Raw genomic sequence first — 21,273 nt, 5'->3', positions numbered from 1 at the left:
GAGACACCCTCTTAGAGAAAAGAGAAAAACCTACCCTCAAGAGAATAGTATGCGTGTCAACATTCTGCCCAAACTCTATAATCTTTTCAAAAAGACCATCCTACAGAATTGGCATCTAGTGGAAAATATCGATGAATCATTAAAAGAAAAAACACTTTTTGCCTTTAAAAAAGACCAAAGTGTTTCAAACCACCTGGTACGAGCAGCAATAAAAAAGAAACAGTCAACAGTGGGCACACTGTTAGGGCTGCCGCCCATTCAAGGCCATCATAAATGCGGCTCTTGTATTTGTTGCGCAAGCACAGAAGAAGGGACTCTCTTCAAACACAAACAAGGATTTTGGAAACATGAAAAATTCTCTAATTGTAAATCCTGATATGTCATATATGGCATAACATGCCCCTGTGACAAACTATATATCAGCAAAACGAGTCAGGAGGTGAGATGTAGAATCACGCAACATAAATCACGTATTAAGAAGAACGTGATCACTGTCCCACTAGTCAACCATTGGCGAATCAATAATCATACCTTGGATGAGCTAAAATAAACGGTGATTGCGAAAGTGGAGAGAGACTCCCGAGGCGGTGACATTGAAGACAAACTGTCACGACATGAAGCTATGCTAATAGTGAAATTCAACACGGCCGTGGACGGCCTCAATGAAATTTCTGAAATTTACTGACTCTAAAAAATCCAAATCCACCTTTGATGCGACTAAAACAAATCATAAAACCACCTTGCATCTGTCACCGTCAGACATGTGAGTGTGTCGGTGGCATGAGGACCGTTGTAGCCAGATCCCCCCGTACTGATTGGAAGCACAATGCACCTTTCCCACTTGATGTCAGTGAGACTACACAAAAAAAACTACCACTCCGGGAATCCTTGGACCCAGGAAGTCAGAAAGACGCAGAGACGCGGGAGGAGCAACACCGCACAGATGGTGCCAGCTCCCTGAAGAACTACACGGAGGCTGGATGGCGTGGAACCCCCTGTTTCTGTGAGACTAACTGAGCAGAAAAGGTAATTTCTATCAGAGACCAAGCTCCCGCATCCTTGGGACTATACCGCGCGTGCCGAAAGGAGACCTAATAATAGTCCTTTTTGTTTCAAATAGGCGCAAATAACTGCCCGCAAGTCCCTACTAAAGCGCTGGACTCCGGACACGCCCGAATACAAGTAAGACCTCCTCCCCTCCCCTCAAAGTATTTTTAGTGTACTAGATAATTAGAACCCGCACTGACACAATTACCCTTTCACAATAGATCTTCACTCCTTACGAACCACAAGTGGCTTTGAAAGCGAGACCTGTGAGTATTTACGTTTGTGCCTTCTTATAGAGGTTGTAAGTCGAATTGACCTGGATTTTGAAAAGAGTCTGTTTTCGTTACAGAGTCCAGTCCCAAAGAAATCCAGCACCTTTGAGGTAGGACTAGGTTCCCCCTTATTACTGTAGTGACAGAGGGTGGTTCTCCACTAGATTGATTTATGTTTGTTCTTTCCATTTACAGGCACGTGGTCCTGATGAGATTTCCCCAAAACCAGGGGTTATCGAAACGCGTAGACCCCCTCTATCTAGCATTAGGAATGTTCTGTTAAATTTATAACATTTCAAAAATTGGGAATTTGTTTTTTCCAATGCTGTATGTGTTTTTTGTAAAGAACTAAATTGTAAATATCTTGTGTATTAACCGAGGTAAAGAGTGAATATATATTAATGTGTTGCATTGTTTGTATAAATGTTTGGATGTGAGCATTTGTATGAGAGAATTGTTTCTGTACGTCAAATGTGGAGTGAAATAAGTATTGTTTTTCAATGAATATGACGTTTTTTTCATTTGTTTGCTTTTTGATGAAAAATTAATTAAAATTATTGGATTAATTCCGGATAAATAAGTTTCCTGAGAGTTACTGTTTAGTTCAGTAGGTCGAGTGGTCAGTAGAGATCCAAGTATAAGTAGTTGGCAATAGTGGTGCTCGTTTTGGTTTTTGTGATTATCATTGAGGCTTGTCCTTATTGCCCGTGAGCCCAGACCCAGTTTTGGTTACGGAACATTATGCAAGTTGGCATCCCCAGAAAGGATCTCTCGGGGATGCATTTTTGATGGCATGGTGCAACGTCTTTGCTTACGCTTTTCCTCCATTTCCCCTGATCCCCAGGGTCATCCGGAAACTGAAAGCGGAGCGTTGCACCCTGATCCTGGTAGCCCCAGCGTGGCCGCGCCAACACTGGTTTACAGAAGTGCACATTCTGTCACTGGAGCCTCCGATTCCATTCAGGCCTTACCCGCATCTCCTCACTATGAACCAGGGGCAAGTCCAATATCCAGATCCGACATCTCTCAGATTATCGGCTTGGCTCCTGAGTTCAGAGAGTTCCAGGACTTAGATATTCCTCAGGACTGCAGAGTTGTCTTAGCCCGGGCCCGGGCTGACAGTACCAACAAAACGTATTCCCTTAAGTGGAAGAGATTCTGTTTGTGGTGTAAAGCTAACAAACTGCACCCATTCTTGTCATCTCCGGCACAGCTCCTGCCTTACCTGCTTCACCTGGCTAACTCGAGATTGGCCCATGCCTCAATCAAAGTCCACCTGGCAGCCATATCTCGGTTCAGGCGCTCTTCGTCTGGAATTTCCCTATGGTCCAATAGACTGGTCAAGCAGTTTCTGAAAGGCTTATTCAGGACTTATCCTCCAATAAAACCTTTACCACCTACATGGCAACTCAATGTGGTCTTGGCTCAGTTGATGAAACACCCCTTTGAGCCAATGCACAAAGCAGATCTAAAATACTTGTCATGGAAAACAGCTCTTTTGCTGGCTCTCACGTCAGCAAGGAGAGTGAGTGAACTGCAGGCTTTCTCTATCCAAGACCCGTTTCTTCAGTTCAGACAGGACAGGGTCATTCTACGGACTAACCCCAAATTCATACCAAAGGTTCCGTCTGCTTTTCATCTAAACGAACCTATTGTCTTGAGATCTTTCTTCCCGAATCCATCTTCAGCAGCGGAGAGATCTCTACATTCCTTAGATCTGAAAAGATACATTCATAGAACGGAACAATTTCGCAAGTCCAACCAATTGTTTATTGCCTTCAGCAGGCCCAGGAAGGGCCTACCACTGTCAAAGTAGAGCATTTCAAGATGGATCTCTGCGGCCATTGCCTTCTGCCATCAGCAGGCAGGACGTCCTCTGCCCTCCAAGGTTCGGGCTCATTCCACTAGAGCGGTTTCCACCTCCATGGCGCTCTTTTCTGGGGTGCCCATTGTCGACATTTGCAGAGCGGCGTCATGGAAGACACCACATACGTTCACCAAGCACTACTGCTTGGATTCAGAACTTATGAAGGATGCTGCAGTGGGTCAGGCGGTGCTCCGTCATCTATTTCATTAGAGGTGAGCCTTCTTCCTTTCATCCCACCTTTCCTTTTACCTAATTGCACATTTCTTATCCTGCTACTGTTGCAGTTTATTGCGTTGCACTATTGATAAGTTATTATCAAGTGTCTTACATACTTTATAATGCGAAATGTGCTACCTATTGCTTGCTACTCTGATTCAGGCATGTGAATCTATGAAAGATACCCATAATATGGGATAAGAAATGTGTTACTTACCTGTAACTGCAGTTATCCAGTATTAGTATCTTTCATAGATTCACATGCAACCCACCCTCCTCCCCTGGAAGGGGCTCACCTTAGTTCTCTCAGTAGGTACTACTTAGCACTGTCCTTACGAAAATCTGAGGGACCAGGGCTCCTTCCAAGAAGGTTCTAGAGGGTGGTAGTAGCTGATTGGCTCCTGGCCAAAGTGTGGTCCTTTTTTACAAAATGACTTGGATAGGTTACTAATGTGAGGCCTCTGGCCTACTAGTATGTATATGTCTGTATGACATTACTGTTATTATTTACCGGTGACTCCCACCCCGACGACGGGGAATGATTCAGGCATGTGAATCTATGAAAGATACCAATACTGGATAACTGCAGTTACAGGTAAGTAACGCATTTCTTATTAACACAGTAGGGCTGGGATTACAAGAGACCCTGCCCTCCTCTAAGCCTGATACCAAGAGTGAAGGATTAAGTCGGGTGAGGATGGTGTTTGGGTAACAAGAACTAGACTGGCAAGTGATCTGTCCGCCTCCTGGAAGTCAGGGTAGGCAGATACTTACCCAACCGTCAATCAATTTCCTAGCCAGCCAGTGGGGCAAATCTATTGGACAGGTGGAGTGATAGTGAAGGGAGGGTTCCAGCCGGTGCAGAGTCTATGGTGACAGAGCTACCAGAAATACCTGATTGACTCACCAAATGCTGATAAAAGAAGCCAAGGGGGACTATCTTGATGGAGCTAGTTTTAATCAATCCCATACCTGCTCTATTCAGTATTTCCTGGGCTGCCTTTGGCGAACGGAAATTTACCACAATAACATATCCATTTTTTCGAAGGCTCATGCCCCCAATGTCTCTCACCCGCCTGGCCATCAAAATGTCTCTTGAAGTATCCCAGCTACCAATAATGTTGTTATTCAGCCAATGAATAGATTTATTCATTAGACTTCTAGTAGTTTCCACATTAGTTTCTGTAAGCCTAGGCACGTTAGTCAATACAACAATGTATGGAGCAGATGCTGGGGGAAGGTCTATCACAGGAAGAATAGCCATGTCTGGGGGACAGGCTACCTGACAAATAGCGGCTTGGGATATTTTTTAAATTTCAAGTGGATGGGAAACACCCTTGCTTTGATCAGGGATAGTAGAGGTAAAGTCAGAGACCGAATACTGGGTACAAGTGGAAGTTGAAGTCCTGAGATCCGATGACCTCGCCATATTGGATTCAATTTTCTCCAGTCGATCAAGAATGGGGCGTAACTTTGAGTCCAGGAGATCACTTAGGCATTTGTTCAAAACACACCAGGTATTCTCGTTCGGCTCCACCAGTCCCCCAGATAGAACACCATCTACAACTTTATTTTGCAAAGGAAGATTGCTAATTTTTGCAGAACTTCTCAGCTTAGTGGATTTGGCGATTTTCCTCCTCCGCTTAGTTCTAGCTCCACTTTCCCCTTCGGAAAGGCAGGGCTGATCGCTGCCATTAGTACCTTTTGAGACAGGCACAGGCTCTCCTCCAAGCGCAACCCCCACACATGCTGAACCTGCAACCCCCCCCTCCAATAAAGCTGCATCACAGGAGAGGTCAAAGTCCTTAATACCTCAGGAGGACTTGTTACCCCTAAAGTGCTCAGTAATAGTAAAGGCTTGTTACAACTTTTGATCAATGTGTTGATGAATGGTCTCTTCAGTTGTAAGGGAAAGGCGGCGTTCTACCAGCCGGATCTCACTTGATACCATATCCACGTCTCGAGTTAGGTAGATATCTATTGTCGACCGCGTGCGGGGAGGTGGTAACATGCTGGACACATTTGGAGCCCCCTTTCTCTTGCTCATTGTGGAAACCTCACTAAATGGAGGATATAAATCAGGCGTTAATCAAACGCAAAGATGGAGTAGACTGAATAGACAAGTGTTCTTTCAAAACACTGCAGTAAATAGAAAGCACTGTACCTCGGGCAGGAAGTTAATCATGGATATCGGGGTAATCCGCAACAAGTCTTCAGGGGGTGGGCCTAACCCAGCCTTATCCTGGCTTTGACGGGTCCGCCTTTGGCCACGCTGCGGGCACCCCTGTGGGTCTTTGAAGGCTCCTCCCAGCGCTGCCAGGTACGTCGGTGGCAACACGCTGAGCAGCAAGGGACGCTGGGGAGTGAAGTCCTTCCTCCCGGCTCCCGGACTCCGGTCTCTGCGCTCCTCTTTGCTTTCTGGCCCTCAGCGAGGGGCGTGCAACACGGCAAGTAGCAGATGGGCATCCCGTGCTGCGGGAGCCCCGGCGTTTTTTTTAAAGACGCCTCCCGGCGCTGCCAGGTACATCACCGGCAACACGCTGAGCCGCAAGGGACGCTAGGGAGTGAATTCCTTACACCCGGCTCTCGGACTCCAGTTTCTGCGCTCCTCTCCGCTTTCTGGCCCTCCGCGAGGGGCGGGCAACAAGGCAAGGAGCAGTGGGCTTCCCGCGCTGCTGGAGGCCCTGTGGTTTTTTAGGTCTCGCCTGTCGATGCGCATGCGCATCGAGCAAGCGAGACTATAGGGGCTCATCCACTCTTTATCCACACTGCAAGGAATCGTGGCGATTCCTTGCAGTGCCCGTGACTTTTAAGCTCAATGCGCATGCGCATTGAGCTTAAAAGCGCGTGCACGTCCGTCTTTGTTTACCCGCTCCGCCCCCTCCCCGCCGTCTCGCATTTCCCCTGCCGCATCAAAGGCTTTCACGGCCGGCCGGCCATGCTTTCAGTTTCACGACCGGCCGGCCGTGTCAATTACATTACAAAGCTCGCTCTCCCTGCTCCGCCCCCTGCTCCGGCCGAGACGCATTTCTCCTCCCTCCTCCCCCCATTCACGTTTATTCTACTTCTTATCTGGCCTGGAAAGCCTCGACAATGCTTTTTCTTTCTCTCTACTCAGTTCCTTCTTCTCCTCATTTAATTCCTCTTTCTTTTGCTTCATTTCAGCTCACCTTGTTTTACCTCCCCCTCCCCTCTGCCCTGCGCTTCCGCTCTCGCCTCTGCTTCATGTCTCCTTGGCTTCTCCTTTTCTCTATTATCCTTTTGCTTCCACCATATCTCTCCTGTGCTTCCTCCCTCTTCTTGCTTACCCCGTGCCTCGCGTCACAGGTTTTCCTTCTTTTTTCCCGCCTTTCTCCCTCTCCTCGCTCACTCCATAGATGATGCCGGCGCCTGTGCTCAGCACAGAAACAATTAACATTTGAAATGGGCATACGGGTCTTTGCAGAGCCGGGAGGTATGCAACACTCACGCCCAGGTGCCAATTCACGTCATAAAGGTAGTCAGTCATAGAGGTACGCATGACAAAGTTATAAGTGTACGAACATCATTCTTGATTTTGCATATGCCTATTTATGGACACAAACGTCACCAACATACACGCATCTAATAACACGCACACGTGCTCAAGAATCTATCCACGCCATGTAAGAAGCCCTGAAGGGCCCACTGCTGTTCTCAGAGGAACCTGGGCCTGCGAGAGACCCCTTGGACTCAGATCCCGTTCAGGGCAAAATATTGCTCGGTGCACTCACTCTCGAAGGCCTGAAGGATGAGCTCGTGGTCGGCTTGAAGCTGCTCCATCTTCGGCTTCTTCACCGGCAGCACCGTGGCAGAGGCAGCGACCGCGGGGGAGTACCCGGACCCACTGCCCGATTTACCGCCCGAGGAAGAACCGCCGCTAAAACCTCCAGAACCGGGACCCGAGCCGCTGCCGCCATGCTTATGAGGTGCCATCAGCCCCTCCGCCTCCGGAACCCGACCAGGGATGCCACCGAAATTTGCTAAATTTATTTTCCGTGCTTTTATTTTTAAAAAATGTAAATATGCGGGATTAAAAAAAATCTTCGTAGGTGTACTTAAAAATAAAGAGGCGGGTGGTGTCAGGAGGGAGGGTGGAGGCCGCTCTTTGTCCAAGACTATATTACATAAAAATAATTTCTACATATAACAGAAACCCATAAATAGGGAATCAAAGGCGTTTACGCCCGGATCCATCAGGCAAAACTCCATGCGAGAACCCCCCCACTCTCGCTGGACAGACAACACACACCAGTCTCTTTCAGCCTCTCCCCCTCCCGACCGCCCACCTTCGGCACGCACCGACCCCTCGTGGTGACGCTAAGCAATCCGGCGAGAGAGCTGTCGGATGCTCTCAATCCATTGGCTAAAGACACCGCCACGCTGACGAGCCGCTTCTGGGAAGTTTGGTTGGTGTGATGCGCGCGCTCACCGATCGCGCTCCTTTCCCCTTCTTTGAACTGAATTCGCGGGAACCGGTATCTAGCGAGATGCATTCTGGGCATCCGTAAACCGAACATAGTTTCCCTTCATTTACGTCTCCTTCAACAAAAATCAGTAGTCCCCGGAGAGTGCACCGCCGTAATTGATTGGCGGTGCTTTTAATTTTCATCAACGTCCAAGTTTACATTTGTCGGATCCAAGTTTGTGTTGCACAGCAGCAGCAGCAGTATCACTCTCTCACCCTCACTCACCCTCAACCCCTCCCCCTCGACCCCTCCCCCTCAACCCCTCACTCACCCTCAACCCCTCACTCACCCTCAACCCCTCACCCTCAACCCTTCACCCACCCTCAACCCCTCCCCCTCAACCCCTCACCCTCACTCACCCTCAACCCCTCACCCTCACTCACCCTCAACCCCTCACCCTCACTCACTCACCCTCAACTCCTCACCCTCAACTCCTCACCCTCAACCCCTCACCCTCAACCCCTCACCCTCACTCACTCACCCTCAACCCCTCACTCACCCTCACTCACCCTCACTCTCACTCACTCTCACTCACCCTCACTCACCCTCACTCACCCACCCTCACTCACCCTCACTCACCCTCACTCACCCTCCCTCACTCACCCTCCCTCACTCACCCTCCCTCACTCACCCTCACTCACCCTCACTCACCCTCAACCCCTCACTCACCCTCACTCATCCTCACTCACCCTCAAACCCTCACCCTCACCCACCCTCAACCTCTCACCCTAACTCACACTCACCCTCACTCACCCTCACCCTCACTCACCCTCACTCTCACTCACCCTCAACCCCTCACTCACCCTCAACCCCTCACTCACCCTCACTCACCCTCACCCACCCTCACCCTCACTCACCCTCAACCCCTCACCCTCACACAGTGCAATAGGTCTCGGAGCATTTGAGTTAGAGCTTTTAGAATTGTTTATGGCTTTTTTTATTTGTAATTCTTTAGCATTGGCTACAGGAAACAAAAATGCTAAAGATTTACGAAAAAAACCCATAAACAATTCTAAAAGCACTAACTCTAATGCTGCGAGACCTATTGCATTTCCAATGCTTGTTTAAGGCGCCCCCCAGAGCTGCCAGGTACGTCAGCAGCAACACGCTGAGCCGCAAGGATGCTGGGGCGTGAAGTCCTTACTCTTTATTCCCGGCTCCCGGACTCTGGTCTCCTGCTCCCCTCCGCTTTCTGGCCCCCAGCGAATTTGGCAATAAACAAATTCCTTAAAAACATTTTTTACTGCTTGTTTCAGAATGCCACAGATCCAGGTTTCACTGTATTGTACTAATTGTTAAATATTTAAAAAAAATAACTAGAAATCCGTGTGGCTACAGACACACACACAGGAGGCCAGCCACTTTTGATTAGTCCACTAACCCATTGTTCTAATTTTAAGTATTATTGAGCCACATGCATCAAAGTAAGGAATTGTGATTCCTAAATTGCGATTTTTAAGGAACCACAATTTAGGAATCTCAATTCCTTATGCATATAGGAATCGCAAAACAAATTGCGATTCCTACACATTCCTTAATTGTGACTCGCAAATTACAATTCCCAATTAAGGAATGGCTTCTCAATCATTCCTACGGGCCTTGAGCCCCATAGGAATGAATGGGAATTGCATGCGCAATTTTCGAGTACCAACTAGGTACTCGCAAATTGCGCATGCTCTTTCAAAGGTGCAAAGGGGCCAAAAGGCCACCCTAATGTACCCTCGAAATTGGCATGTGTGCATATGTGGCGCACACACATGCCCCAAGGGCATGTGTGTGTGCCACATGGCACTTTGAAAAATGCAAATTGCCATCAACTTGCAGTTGATGGTAATTAGAGTTTCCTAAATGCGAATTCGCATTTAGGAAAGGCTTGTTGCATCCCAAATAGGGAACCGCAATTTGTGATTCCCTAAATGCACTCGCAATTCGCAATTTAGGTAATAGCAAATTTTTCAATTACCTATTTTGCGAATTTGCATTTGGGTCACTGCATCCCAAATGCCAAAATACCGATCGCAAAGGGGCCAATTCTGCGAATTGGCCCGTTTGCGACCAGTATTTTGGTTGATGCATGTGCCCCATTAGCTCCTATTCTAATGTATCTGTTGGAGATCCACCTATTTATTGTAATAAGTAACACATCCAGGCACACATTGGATGTATTCTTAGATATACAAATAATCTTCTTTAGTCATCTTCACAATTTGAAATGTGTCTGATGACTGTCAAATGTTAGCTTTCACTGTAGTTAAAGGTATACTAACTACATATCAAATGCATTATGAAAAAACAACTCCTCATAGTTCCCTCAATTGTAGTACCTTTTCCATAACAGTTTACATTGTAATAACACACTCATGTATACTTTCTAACATGTTTCGTTTTGTAATACATATAGTAGGTATACTACATGTCTGTCTGTCACTGTCGACACTCTTCAGCATCTTGATGCAAATAAGTTACACCTTGCATATAGTCACTTCATCTTCCCCATAAAACATGCATTCACAAGTGAATTTTTTTGTTTATTGTTAATGTATATGAACTTAACTAGATTTGACCACATACACATTCAATGTACCTTAGAAAACATGTTATCATCAATGTCAAAATGAATAAACAGCCAATGTAGAATTCAATGTCAAACAGAAGTTATTATTGGCAATTTAATAAACAAAAAAATAAAACTTCTACCATTCAGGGTTTAATATAAAACAGAAGTCCAACAGTTCAGATGTCATATCACAGTCAATTATTTGTGGCTCTGTTTGTCTCCCAATCTCTGCAATTTCACCCTTGTAAAGCGGCTGTTGTCACTCCATGAGCAGATGGAAGCCAGGCACCCCAGTGATTCAAGGAAGGGTGAGGTTCTCCGTTATTTATATAAGGGTTTGTTAATATCAAAGTATTTACGTAACTAGGAGGATGGAGAGTTTGAGTTTCATCCTACCCAACTTCTCCGTTGCCTTCGATACAGTATCCCGCCACACCCTTGTCAGAAGACTGCATGACAAAGGCTTCCAAAGACCAGTGGTGGTTCCTCTGTAATGGCTCAGGACTGGAGCGTCCCCCACAGCTCAAAGCCTGCAGTTGAAAAATAAAATTATAATAGAACAATGTTATTATTATTTTATTTTTTAAGTGAGTGCCTGAGCCTGTGAGTCATGAATGTGTAGGGAGGGGAGGAGCTGGGAAATGGCAGGGAGGAAGTGTGTTGGGCACTGTGTGTGCTCATGCCGGTTTGGCTGGGCGTCTTCAACCGAGCTGTGTTCCACAGCCGGGTGGAGAAACGGCACATAATCCCTGTGCCTCAGCAAGCGTCTAACCAGTCCGCTCAGGCCAATCCCGGCGCTGCTCTTATGCTTAGTAATAGTATGAGTGTCAGTGTCTGGATTGGATGGGGAGTCTTTTGGGAGCTGGAAAGCAGAGGAGCACAGAGGCACAAGGTGGCCGGCAGCATCAGTTACGTCTTTTTTATTTCTTACTAATAACTGCAGCCACACAACTGAATATTGGCAGCAGCCGCAACTGCCAATGACCGGCCCCCAACTGGATAAGCTCTTTCCTTACAGCAAGTCAGGCTACCACACTACATATCAGAACCCAAGAATCTGATGTGTGTAGTCCCTCAGAGTTCATCGCTCATCCAACACTGTTTAATATCTCCATGACACCGCTTGCTAACATCATCAGGCCACATGGCATCTCCATCTTATCCTACGGCGATGACAACCAAGCCATTTCCTCTCTGAGCGAAATGTCTACCGCCAACAGAACCAACTTCTCCAACGTAGCATACTGGTTGAAAGCTAACTGTCTGAAACTCAGTTCTGACAAGATGGAAGAGCTGATTTTAAGGAACAAGAACTTCCCCTGATACTCCACCTATTGGCCATCAGAGCTCGGACCCACACCTACCAACCACACCAGGAATGTTGAAGTCATCCTATGCGTCAAGCTTAATATGACAGCACAGGTCACTATGGTCAGCTCCTTCTGTTTACAAGTTCTCTGCAAGCTCTTCAAATGACTGTCCTGGAACACCAGCTGCACCGTCATGCAAGCCAGCATCACTAGCAAATAGACTACGGCAACACACTTTACGCTGGAATCTCCACCGACTCCAGACCATGCAGAATGCCCAGCGAAATTCATCCTTGACTTCCCACAATGCATCCACATTGCAGCACACCTCAGAGAGCTATACTGGCTTCCCATGAACAAACACAGCCAATTCAAACACCACACACACCCACACACACACAGGCATACATACATACACAACCACCACAGCACAACATGGGACCAACATACTTGAACAACCGCCTTCGCTTCCACCAACCCACCAGACACCTGTGCTCCGCCTCAGTTGCAAACAACCCCCAAACCCCCCAAAAGCAGAAAAGAAGAGGTAGGTCTGGCATTATTATTCATCACATCCAAGAATTGGACTGATCTCCTGCAATGCTTCAGAGCCTCCTCCCCACTTTTTAAGACCTGGCTCTTTGAAAACTCACTGAGGTAGACTCCCAACGCCTTCAGCCTGATACCTATGCGCCTGCTCCAGCACCTGGTTACTGTCACAGGTGATTAGTTGCACAAGATAACCACATAACTTAACAAGTTGTGGGTTGGCAAGAGATTCTGGTTGAGGGGTGAAGTTGGTGTTTTGGGGATGGGTGTTTGGCTGAAGGTGTAGTGTGGTGCTGGTTTCAGTGGTGGTGGTTTTGGGTGGGGGTTGGATTTCGGTGAGGGTGCGGGTTGCAAAGTGGTGCTGGGTTTAGTGTTGGTGGTTTTGGTTGGGTGTTTGGTTTTGGGTAAGGGTTTGGGTGTGGGTGTGGTGCTGGGTTCTGGGGTGGTTGTTTTGGGTGGGTGTTTGGATTTGGGCGTGGACTTGGGTGTGGTGCTTAATTCAGGGGGCAGTGGTGGTTTTGCGTGGGTGTTTGGATTCGGTGAGGGTGTTGATTTGGTTGTGCTATGTTCAGGGGTGGTGGTGGTTGCGGGCGGGTGTTTGAATTTCGGTGAGTGTGGGTTGGGGAGTGGTGCTGGGTTCAGTCTTTGTTTTGGGTTGGTGTTTGGATTGGGTGAGGGTGTGAGTTAGGGTGTGATGCTGGGTTCTGTGGTGGTGTTTTTGGGTGGTTGTTTGGATTTGGGTGTGAGCTTTGGCATGGTGCAGGTGCTGGGTTCAGGGCTGTTGGTGGTTTTGGGCGTTTTTTTGGATTTGGGTTTAGTGCTTGGTTCAGGAATGTGGTTGTTGGTGTAATGGAGGGTGTGGATGGAATGGTGGTGCAAATGTGTGTGGGAATGTGAAGGCCTCCATAAAAGGATGAATATGAACAGATGCAGGTGCTAGTGTGTAGGAGGCATTGGTTTCTGAAGGGGCTCTGGACCAGTCAACACCTCTCTGTATGGTAGACACAGCAGAGTGTATGCAATCAAGGAAGGCAATTACCTTTGTCGGCTCTTTGATTCCCTGGATGGCACACAACAGTGTAGTCCACCCTACATAGATGCATTGTAACAGATCCACAGCCTCCTCGGAGCACTGCTGGGTGGGCAGGAGCAGGAACTGAGGTTCTTGGGTGAAAGAGACCCCAGCTTTTTTGCAGGTGGGGTTTGGTCCATCTCTGGGGCATCAGGAGGGAGGATAGTGATGTTAGTGGTGGATGCTGAACTATATGATAGCACAGATGTTGTGTTCTCCACCACAAGGGGCTGGCATGATGTGAACCTCTGAGTGAGATGATGTATGGTCCTTCTGCCCAGCCCCTTCACCCTCCATGACGCTATGTCCGTGTTTCCACCTTCAGACTCACAGTCGATATCCTGTCCCCCATATATTTGTCCAATGTCTCCTTCGCTTTCTTCTGGAGGTAGCCGAAAATGAAAATAACCATCAATTCATTGCAGTATGCAATGTGATATGTTTTATGTCCAGTTAAGGTCCATTTTACAGTCTTGTGGAATGGTTACTACATCACAGATGTGACCGATATCCCATCTACCTTAATACAAGTGCACCTAAATAAAAGAAAAATAAATTTTTCCTGTAAAGCTAAAGAATCTGTTTAACACCAACAAAATGTATATATTTACTTGTGTTATAACGTAACTTGCATTTTGTGTTTGCTTCAAATTGCACAGTTTGTCAACATGACGTTCCGAAGTTTTGCTTTGGACATATTTTCTGCACAATAAATATAAATTTCACATAGGCCATCATTTAGATTGTGTTACTCTGTCCCAAACGTCAAGGAGATCTATCTGCAATATTACAAGTGCTTTATATCCAATGGCACTGTTAATAATGTGGATGGGTTCTTGGTCACGTTTTTGGTGCAGAAACCTCTCTTCCAAAATATAAATCATGACCATATTGTCAATGTTAGACATTTTTTAAATGGATAATCTGTCATTGTTTACATTTGTGAAGGAATACCCTATCTGTGAATTTTTAAAGTAGGCAGTAAGGGGCCGATTCCGATCCGGTAAAATTCTCGTCCGTACGATTCGCATCCGGAGCAGTTTTCGTACGATCGTACACACACCGTACGACTCAACGAGTATGATCCGGACCGGGGTATCAGGACGCGATTCGTACGGTCCAAGTGAGGTAAGGGCGATTCGTACGGAAAAGCGCACATTTACATACACACTGTACGGTGCGTACCCCTCCATGATCGCAGGGGTACGCACCGTACCCCTGCGATCATGGGGGGTACGCACAATACTTCCAGCGGGCATGGGGTACGCACTGTACACCCAACGTATATGGGGTACGGTCCGTACACCCCAAGATCGCGGGGTACGGTGCGTACCCAACACAAATCGTACTTGCCGGTTCGGAAAATGCAGCCCCGAACCGTACATCGCGTACAGCTGGTTCCGAGGGAGATTCGTACGGGGATTTCATTCGTACGGTCCCTGCACGATTCATACGGAGTCCAGCTCCCGGTACGGATCGTACTTCGTAGTACGTACGGGGGACGTTGCAGGGTACGATTCGTACGGGAAAAACACTTCAAACGGCAATTCGGAGCGCTTTTTACCGGATCGGAATCGACCACTAAATGTTCAGGTTGAACTAAACATTTACATATTTTTTTCAAAAGAATAATTTCCTGTACCTGCAAAATGTAATCATAGTTTGGAGTGGGCGTCCGCACACCCCTGTCCTTCATACTGATTTGTTTAGTATTTGTATTCTTTAAAGTTGTAGTAATTTTTATCTATGTTTAAACACATTGTGTGTCAATTGACATCATCCTCTTTACATGGGTTACTGGCTACAAAATTATGACACATTTAATTAGACTTTAGCTGACTACATTCCTGTACTAAACATTACAATACTTGCCAAAACGGTTACAGCTCAGGAACAGGGCCATTTGTGTGAGAAATGTAACCTCTTGATTGAAGCTGAAAATAAGAGTTGGTCAATGCCATACATTTATATTCATACACTTCCTCTACTCGTTGCTGCTCCTTGGCCTTCAGCTCCCCATCCAGCTGTGGGTAGGCAACCTCCAGGACACGTAGCATCAAGGGGGTCAAGCAACACTGCACTTGCTTCCTCTCCCGGAATTACCTTCCAAGCTTGACCTTGGATGTTATTTTGGTCCAATATTTAAGGTTCTCCCACCGCTTTCTGCAGTGCATGCCTCAGTGTCTATGGACCACCAAGGCCCGCAATTTCCTGGCAATGGCCCACCAGATTTTCTTTTTTCGAAATCTGTATATTACCATCTCGTAAGCAAACAGAAACATGGAGACAAAAAGAACAAAGCCATCACAGTAATATGCTTCTGATCATAGCAGTGGTTCAGGATTATACAAAAATCTGCAGGGCATTAAGACCAACATGCATTACCTCAAACGTAGAATACAGGCCCCCCCTCAACAAGGCCACATTGGGCTGTGTTTGTAAGGAATCTTGGCATCTAAATTCAGCGCGGAAGAGGAAGGGAGACATGCCTGTTTCTGAGAGGGAGGTAGGATAGGAGCCGAACAAACCTAAACCAAGGAAGGGAGTTTGGAGTGATCAGGACGTGACTGGGTTGGTGTTAGTCAGGTGGGGGGCGTAGGTGTCTTATATGTCAGTGGGCATCTCTTCGATGAAGTTATTTAATCAAATAGATTGAGGGGTTTGAGCCTAGGAGGAGTAAAGCACAAGTGTTCCAAGCCGGTGAAGTATGTTATCAGAGGCTGCAATGTGCGTGTACATTTCTTGTCAGAGTGGGACACCTTATGGGACAGAAGTTCCTCGGACAGTGCATGCCAGATGTGTTGGAACCAGTGGGCTATTAATGAGGCAGAGGCGCTCTTCCAATGGAAGGCTATTAGCTATCTGGCAGCCCCCAGCATATGAGCTATATACCGCCAAATGGGCGTATGTCGTGGCTTCTAGTGTCAAAGAGCGGATGCTCATGATCACTGTATGGAATGAGTCGGGGAGTAGCCCACCACCTCTTTGATGTGGCTCGGGACCGTCTTCGAATAGGTTGCTATGAGGGGGCATCGCCACCAGATATGGAGGAAAGCACCAGTCGCCAAACTGCACCTCCAGCACAGCGTAGATGGTGAGCAAGCCGGGGTATAGTACCACCGCGTCATCAGTTTATATGCGGTCTCGCGTTGGGGTACGATCCTTTACAGTTTGGGGATATCTTGACAAAGCTGGCCCCACTATTTTTAAGTTTAAATCTTTTTATTGGTTTGAATGACAAGAAGAACAAAATAAAATGCACCAGGCAATGATGCCCAATTCGTGGGCCATAGGTAATTAACGCTACATAATACTTTCATAACAGTCCAGGAAAAAGGAAAAACAGCCCAACCTCCACCCTCCCCTCCCCCTGTCGCTCTCCCTCCCCCCACACCTGTTGTGGCCAAGGAGGTGTCTGAGGCCTACAGCAAGGAGATTAGCGGCCCTAGAGCTGGGTGGAAACCTGCGATAGTGCAGTAAGTCGCAGAAGGCACATGTATCTGGGGCAAGTGAGTTTGTGAAATTCGGAGCATAGGGGGGCGATGAAAAGGCACCACAGATCCGAAAAAGAGGCTCCGTCACTCTGGAGAGAGAAGGAGGTGTGCTCCATACCCAACACGTACCATAACCTGTGCAGCCACCCCTGTATTGAGGGTGCCCTGTCCGAGCCCCATGTTGACGGTATATTCGGTAGAGCTGCCCCCAGAGCGATACCCATCTGCTTCCCTTTGCCATAGACACGGATGTGGGGTCAGAAGGTTGCAATTGGATGTTATCAGAAGGCCCTGTATTTCCTTTTTTTCCCGTAGGCTCAAGGTCTTCCCCGGCAGGAGCCTTCACCTCTTTAAGAAATAGAGAACCAGTCTGTTGCTTTTCGACGTTGCCAGATAAGAGGGAGAGGAGTTGGCCTCACGGCTAGGGCGCTCGACCTCGGACCTGGAGGAACTGGGTTCGAGTCTCGGTAACGACGCCAAACTTCCTGTGATTCTGGGCAAATCACTTAATCTCCCCGTGCCTAAAAATGAATGCGTGTCCTCATGTAACGTAACTGGTGCTATGTAAAGCGGTCTGATACCTGATTAAGTTCGGGTCTAGTTCGCGCTATATAAAACTCCGCAAAAAAGAAAAAAAAAAGTAATTTGTTTCTCCGCTTCCTTAGCTGCCTCGTCTCTTCCGTTTCAATCCTCATGCCCGTTCGAGGCTACTTGTCTATGAGTGGTGAACAGTGGATAAAGGCTCGAGTCATGTGTAATGCTGCAGATCTTATTACGGCCCGTTCGCTTTTTTTTCCGTTTCCCCTTAATGTTGGAATCCTTTGTGTCCTGGTCTAATGGAAGTGTTGAAGTGGGCGCTGCGTTATCAGCAACTGGGGACTCTTGTTCGGTTTATCCTTTCGCCACTTATGGCCGGTGTATCCGGGGGCATTGGCATAGCCCTAGCCTCTCCCCCCCAGCCCCTGGGTTTATCACCTCTTGAACGTTGTTGTTTTTTTTTTTGGTTAAAAACTTTTATTGAGCAATCACATAAAATTACATAGATGGGCCCACAACCACACGGGCTGGCCGCTAAGTCGCATAGAACGACACATGAAATAAACAATCATTTCCTAGGTCAGGCCAAATCGTAGAACGAAATTGCTACAGACATAGAACAGGATACAACAATTTTCTATATAAAACATGAAAATACCCAACACAAACATAAGGCGAGTGCAATAATCAAGTCAGCCCAATTAGCAGAGGGGGAGGTCACGAAACAGGAGAACAAAAATACATCAATGAGAGTCGGGAAGGCCGTGGGGGGGGGGAGCGGGGAGGACAGGAAAATCCTAGAACAGAGCGAAAAATTTCGGGAACGTCAGCCTAAGGAGACAGGGTAACATCGGAGGTGGCAACCAAGGGGGGGGGGTACAAATTTCTCCACGGTACGCATTCCATTGACCCCAAATTTTCGTCCACGCCCCCGGCCTGCCCCTAGCCATGTAGACTGTCTTCTCACGGAACATGGACCAGTCCATGTTGTCCTCCCACACTGAAACATCAGGAGGTCGGGATGCGCCCCAGAGTTGCGCAATGTCACGCTTCGCGACCATGTAACCCAGGGTCGCCCATCTAGTCTGGGCCACAGAGTAATCGGAGGGTTCCCACACATTCAGCAGACATCGACGGGCCTCAGGCCGCAGGTCAACACCAGTCACCTCAGTCATCAACGCAAGCACAGCCACCCAATAAGCTGCCACCACAGGACACTCCCAAAGTATGTGCATAAAGGTAGCGCTCATCCCACAGCCACGCTTACACAAGCCATCCGGGGAAAAACCCATCACGACCAGACGCGGACCAGTCACATACACCCGGTGGAGGATCTTAAGTTGCACCAAACGAAGACGGGCGGGAATGGCGACCTCCTTCGGGGAGGAGAGTGCCGACTGCCAGTCCTCGTCATCTAGTTCCAAGCCATCACCTACCCACATTTCTCGGAGTCGGACCAACAAATCAGCACGATTATGAATCAGCTTCTTGTAGATGAGAGAGATGGTGCTGTCGGGCAAGTGTCCATCTAGTATACGATCTTCAAGGGGGGAAGACTCGGGCAGGGCCACATCAGGAGTCAGAACCGAGGCCAAGGCATGTCGGACTTGCAGATACCGGAAAAACTCTCTATCACTCAAGTCGTATTCCGCCTTAAGGGCCTGGAATGATTTCACGCGACCATTCACACAAACGTCACCCACTTTACAAATCCCGATCACATCCCAGCGGTCAAAGCCCTTAGAAGACCAGAGACATCCCAAACGTTCAGAAGCATAAAGCGGAGTCGCCAGCGTCAGCCGATTCTCCCATCCCAAACTCACATTCGCTGCGCGCCACACGTTGACCGCCGCCCTGGTCGGGCCCACAAGATGGCGCCCGGCCGATCTGGAGTATAGCGCTCTATTAAAATCCCCTCCCGGCAACTGGAGCTTATCCATCTCAAACGCCGGATCGCGACCCGGCGAGTACATCGCATGGTTAATGGCCGATAGCTGGGCTGCCCAGTAGTACCTCTTGATGTCGGGGAGTGCCATGCCCCCGTCGTACCAAGGGATAGTAAGTTTCGCAAGGGCTATACGTGGACGCCCATCCCAAATCAGTTGTCTTTGCAGACTCTCGATTTCTCTGAAATAAGTAGCAGGAACATCGTCGAAAGAATTCTGAAGGTCGTAGAGGAACCGCGGCAAAGACATCATTTTAAAGAGAGCAGCCCTACCCAGAGGAGACAGGGGCAGCTTACGCCAACGGGCCACATCCAGTCGCAATCTAAGAAGCGGGAGGAGGAGATTACGCTCAAACCGGAGGGAGGAATCCCGGGTAATAAAAATCCCTAAATACTTGAAGCCAGACTGGACCACCTGGATAGGGAATCTGGCCGGCAAAGAGGGCAAAACACCCGAGAGAACATACACACAGGACTTAGCCCAATTAATAACAAGGCCCGAGTTAGCACCGAACGAAGTAAGAACATCAAATAAGACGTTCAAAGATTTACGCGGGGATGTCAAATAAAGAAGAATGTCGTCCGCGTAAAGAGAGACGCGGTCTTCAAAGTCCGGTGACCAACGGATCCCTTTGAGGGAAGGTTCCCATCGAAGCCACGCAGCTAACGGTTCCAAGGCCAGCGCGAAAAGCAATGGAGACAGGGGGCAACCCTGACGGGTCCCTCTACCAAGGCTAAAGGGGACAGAAACTCTACCATTCACCACCACTTGCGCTAAGGGTTCCACATACAACAACTTCACCCATCCAATAAATTCAGGTCCAAAACCAAATTTTTCGAGAGCTGCCCAAAGATAGGGCCACTCAACCGTGTCAAAAGCCATCGAGGCGTCTAACGAGGCCAAAATGGCCGGCTCCGTCAGAAGCCCCGCCCTCGCAACAGCGCCGTGAAGACGACGTAGGTTAAGAGCCGTGTTGCGATGCGGGATAAATCCGGACTGATCCGGATGAACCAAGTCGCTAATGACCGTCAGCAGGCGGGTTGCCAGGAGCTTAGCCAGGACCTTAGGCTCAACATTTAACAGGGAAATGGGCCTATAAGACGAACAGAGGTCCCGCGGTTTCCCGTCCTTGGGAATAACGACTATCGTGGCAAGACGCTGGTCATACGGGAGAATACCCCGTTCCCGGGACTCCAAAAACATGGCACGAAGATAGGGCGCTACCTTGTCAGGGCGTAACTTGTACAGCTCAATTGGCAACCCATTCGGGCCCAATGCCTTGCCCGAACGGAGCGAACGAATGGCAGTCGCTATTTCATCCGTAGTAAAAGGGGACTCCAACGAGACACGGTCCAGATCGGAAACACTGGGCAAAGCTATATCGCGCAACAAAAGGCGAGAGTCAGCCACATCTCGTCCAGACACAGGGGTATACACCACACGAAAATACTCAGCAAAACATTCAACTATTCCAACCGGGTCTGTCACTCCGACACCATTCGACGACTGAATCACAGGCACCACACGATTCGCTCTCTCTTTCTTATCCAACCATGCCAACAATTTACCCGCTTTGTCCCCCACATCATACAGACGACCCTGCTGTTCCCGGAACATCAGTCTAGCCGCATCCGTGACCAAGGATTTATAAGCAAATTGTTTCAGACCCAGGGCGTGGAGTTTATCAGAGGTGATCTCAGACTCTAAGTCGGCCTCCCTCTCAGCAATCTCTATCTCAAGGTCCACCACCTCCCGATTCCTAGCATTCTTGGATTCAGCAATTAGAGAAAGGGCCTGCCCACGAATCACTGTTTTAAAGGCCTCCCACAGGGATACCGCCGAGGAAACCGACCCCTCGTTGTCCAAAAAGTAGGCATCTAAAGACTTAGTCAAAAGGTTCCGGGTCTCAGGGGAGGCAA

At 48.1% G+C, this 21,273-nt stretch overlaps 1 protein-coding gene and 1 pseudogene across 13 annotated transcripts in view; one reads left to right on the top strand and one right to left on the bottom strand.

The window, feature by feature from the left end:
* ZCWPW1 (zinc finger CW-type and PWWP domain containing 1) overlaps window positions 1-21,273 on the top strand; it is a 1,771,049-nt gene that overhangs the window by 126,661 nt on the left and 1,623,115 nt on the right. For 9 of the 13 annotated variants that reach the window (XM_078668572.1, XM_078668568.1, XM_078668570.1 and 6 more), the window contains exon 3: window positions 10,697-10,754. The exons of the other annotated variants lie outside the window; for them this stretch is intronic. In XM_078668572.1, the coding sequence (XP_078524698.1) occupies window positions 10,721-10,754 (34 nt within the window). In that variant the 5' untranslated portion in view covers window positions 10,697-10,720. The remainder of the gene's footprint in view (window positions 1-10,696; window positions 10,755-21,273) is intronic. 13 annotated transcript variants of the gene reach the window in all.
* LOC144799294 (uncharacterized) lies at window positions 13,132-15,638 on the bottom strand (annotated as a pseudogene).

The sequence above is a fragment of the Lissotriton helveticus genome, chromosome 12 (assembly GCF_964261635.1).
Source record: "Lissotriton helveticus chromosome 12, aLisHel1.1, whole genome shotgun sequence".
NCBI lineage: Eukaryota > Metazoa > Chordata > Amphibia > Caudata > Salamandridae > Lissotriton > Lissotriton helveticus.
The sequence above is the reverse complement of the archived record's forward strand: the minus strand, read 5'-3'. Positions and strand labels throughout refer to the sequence as shown.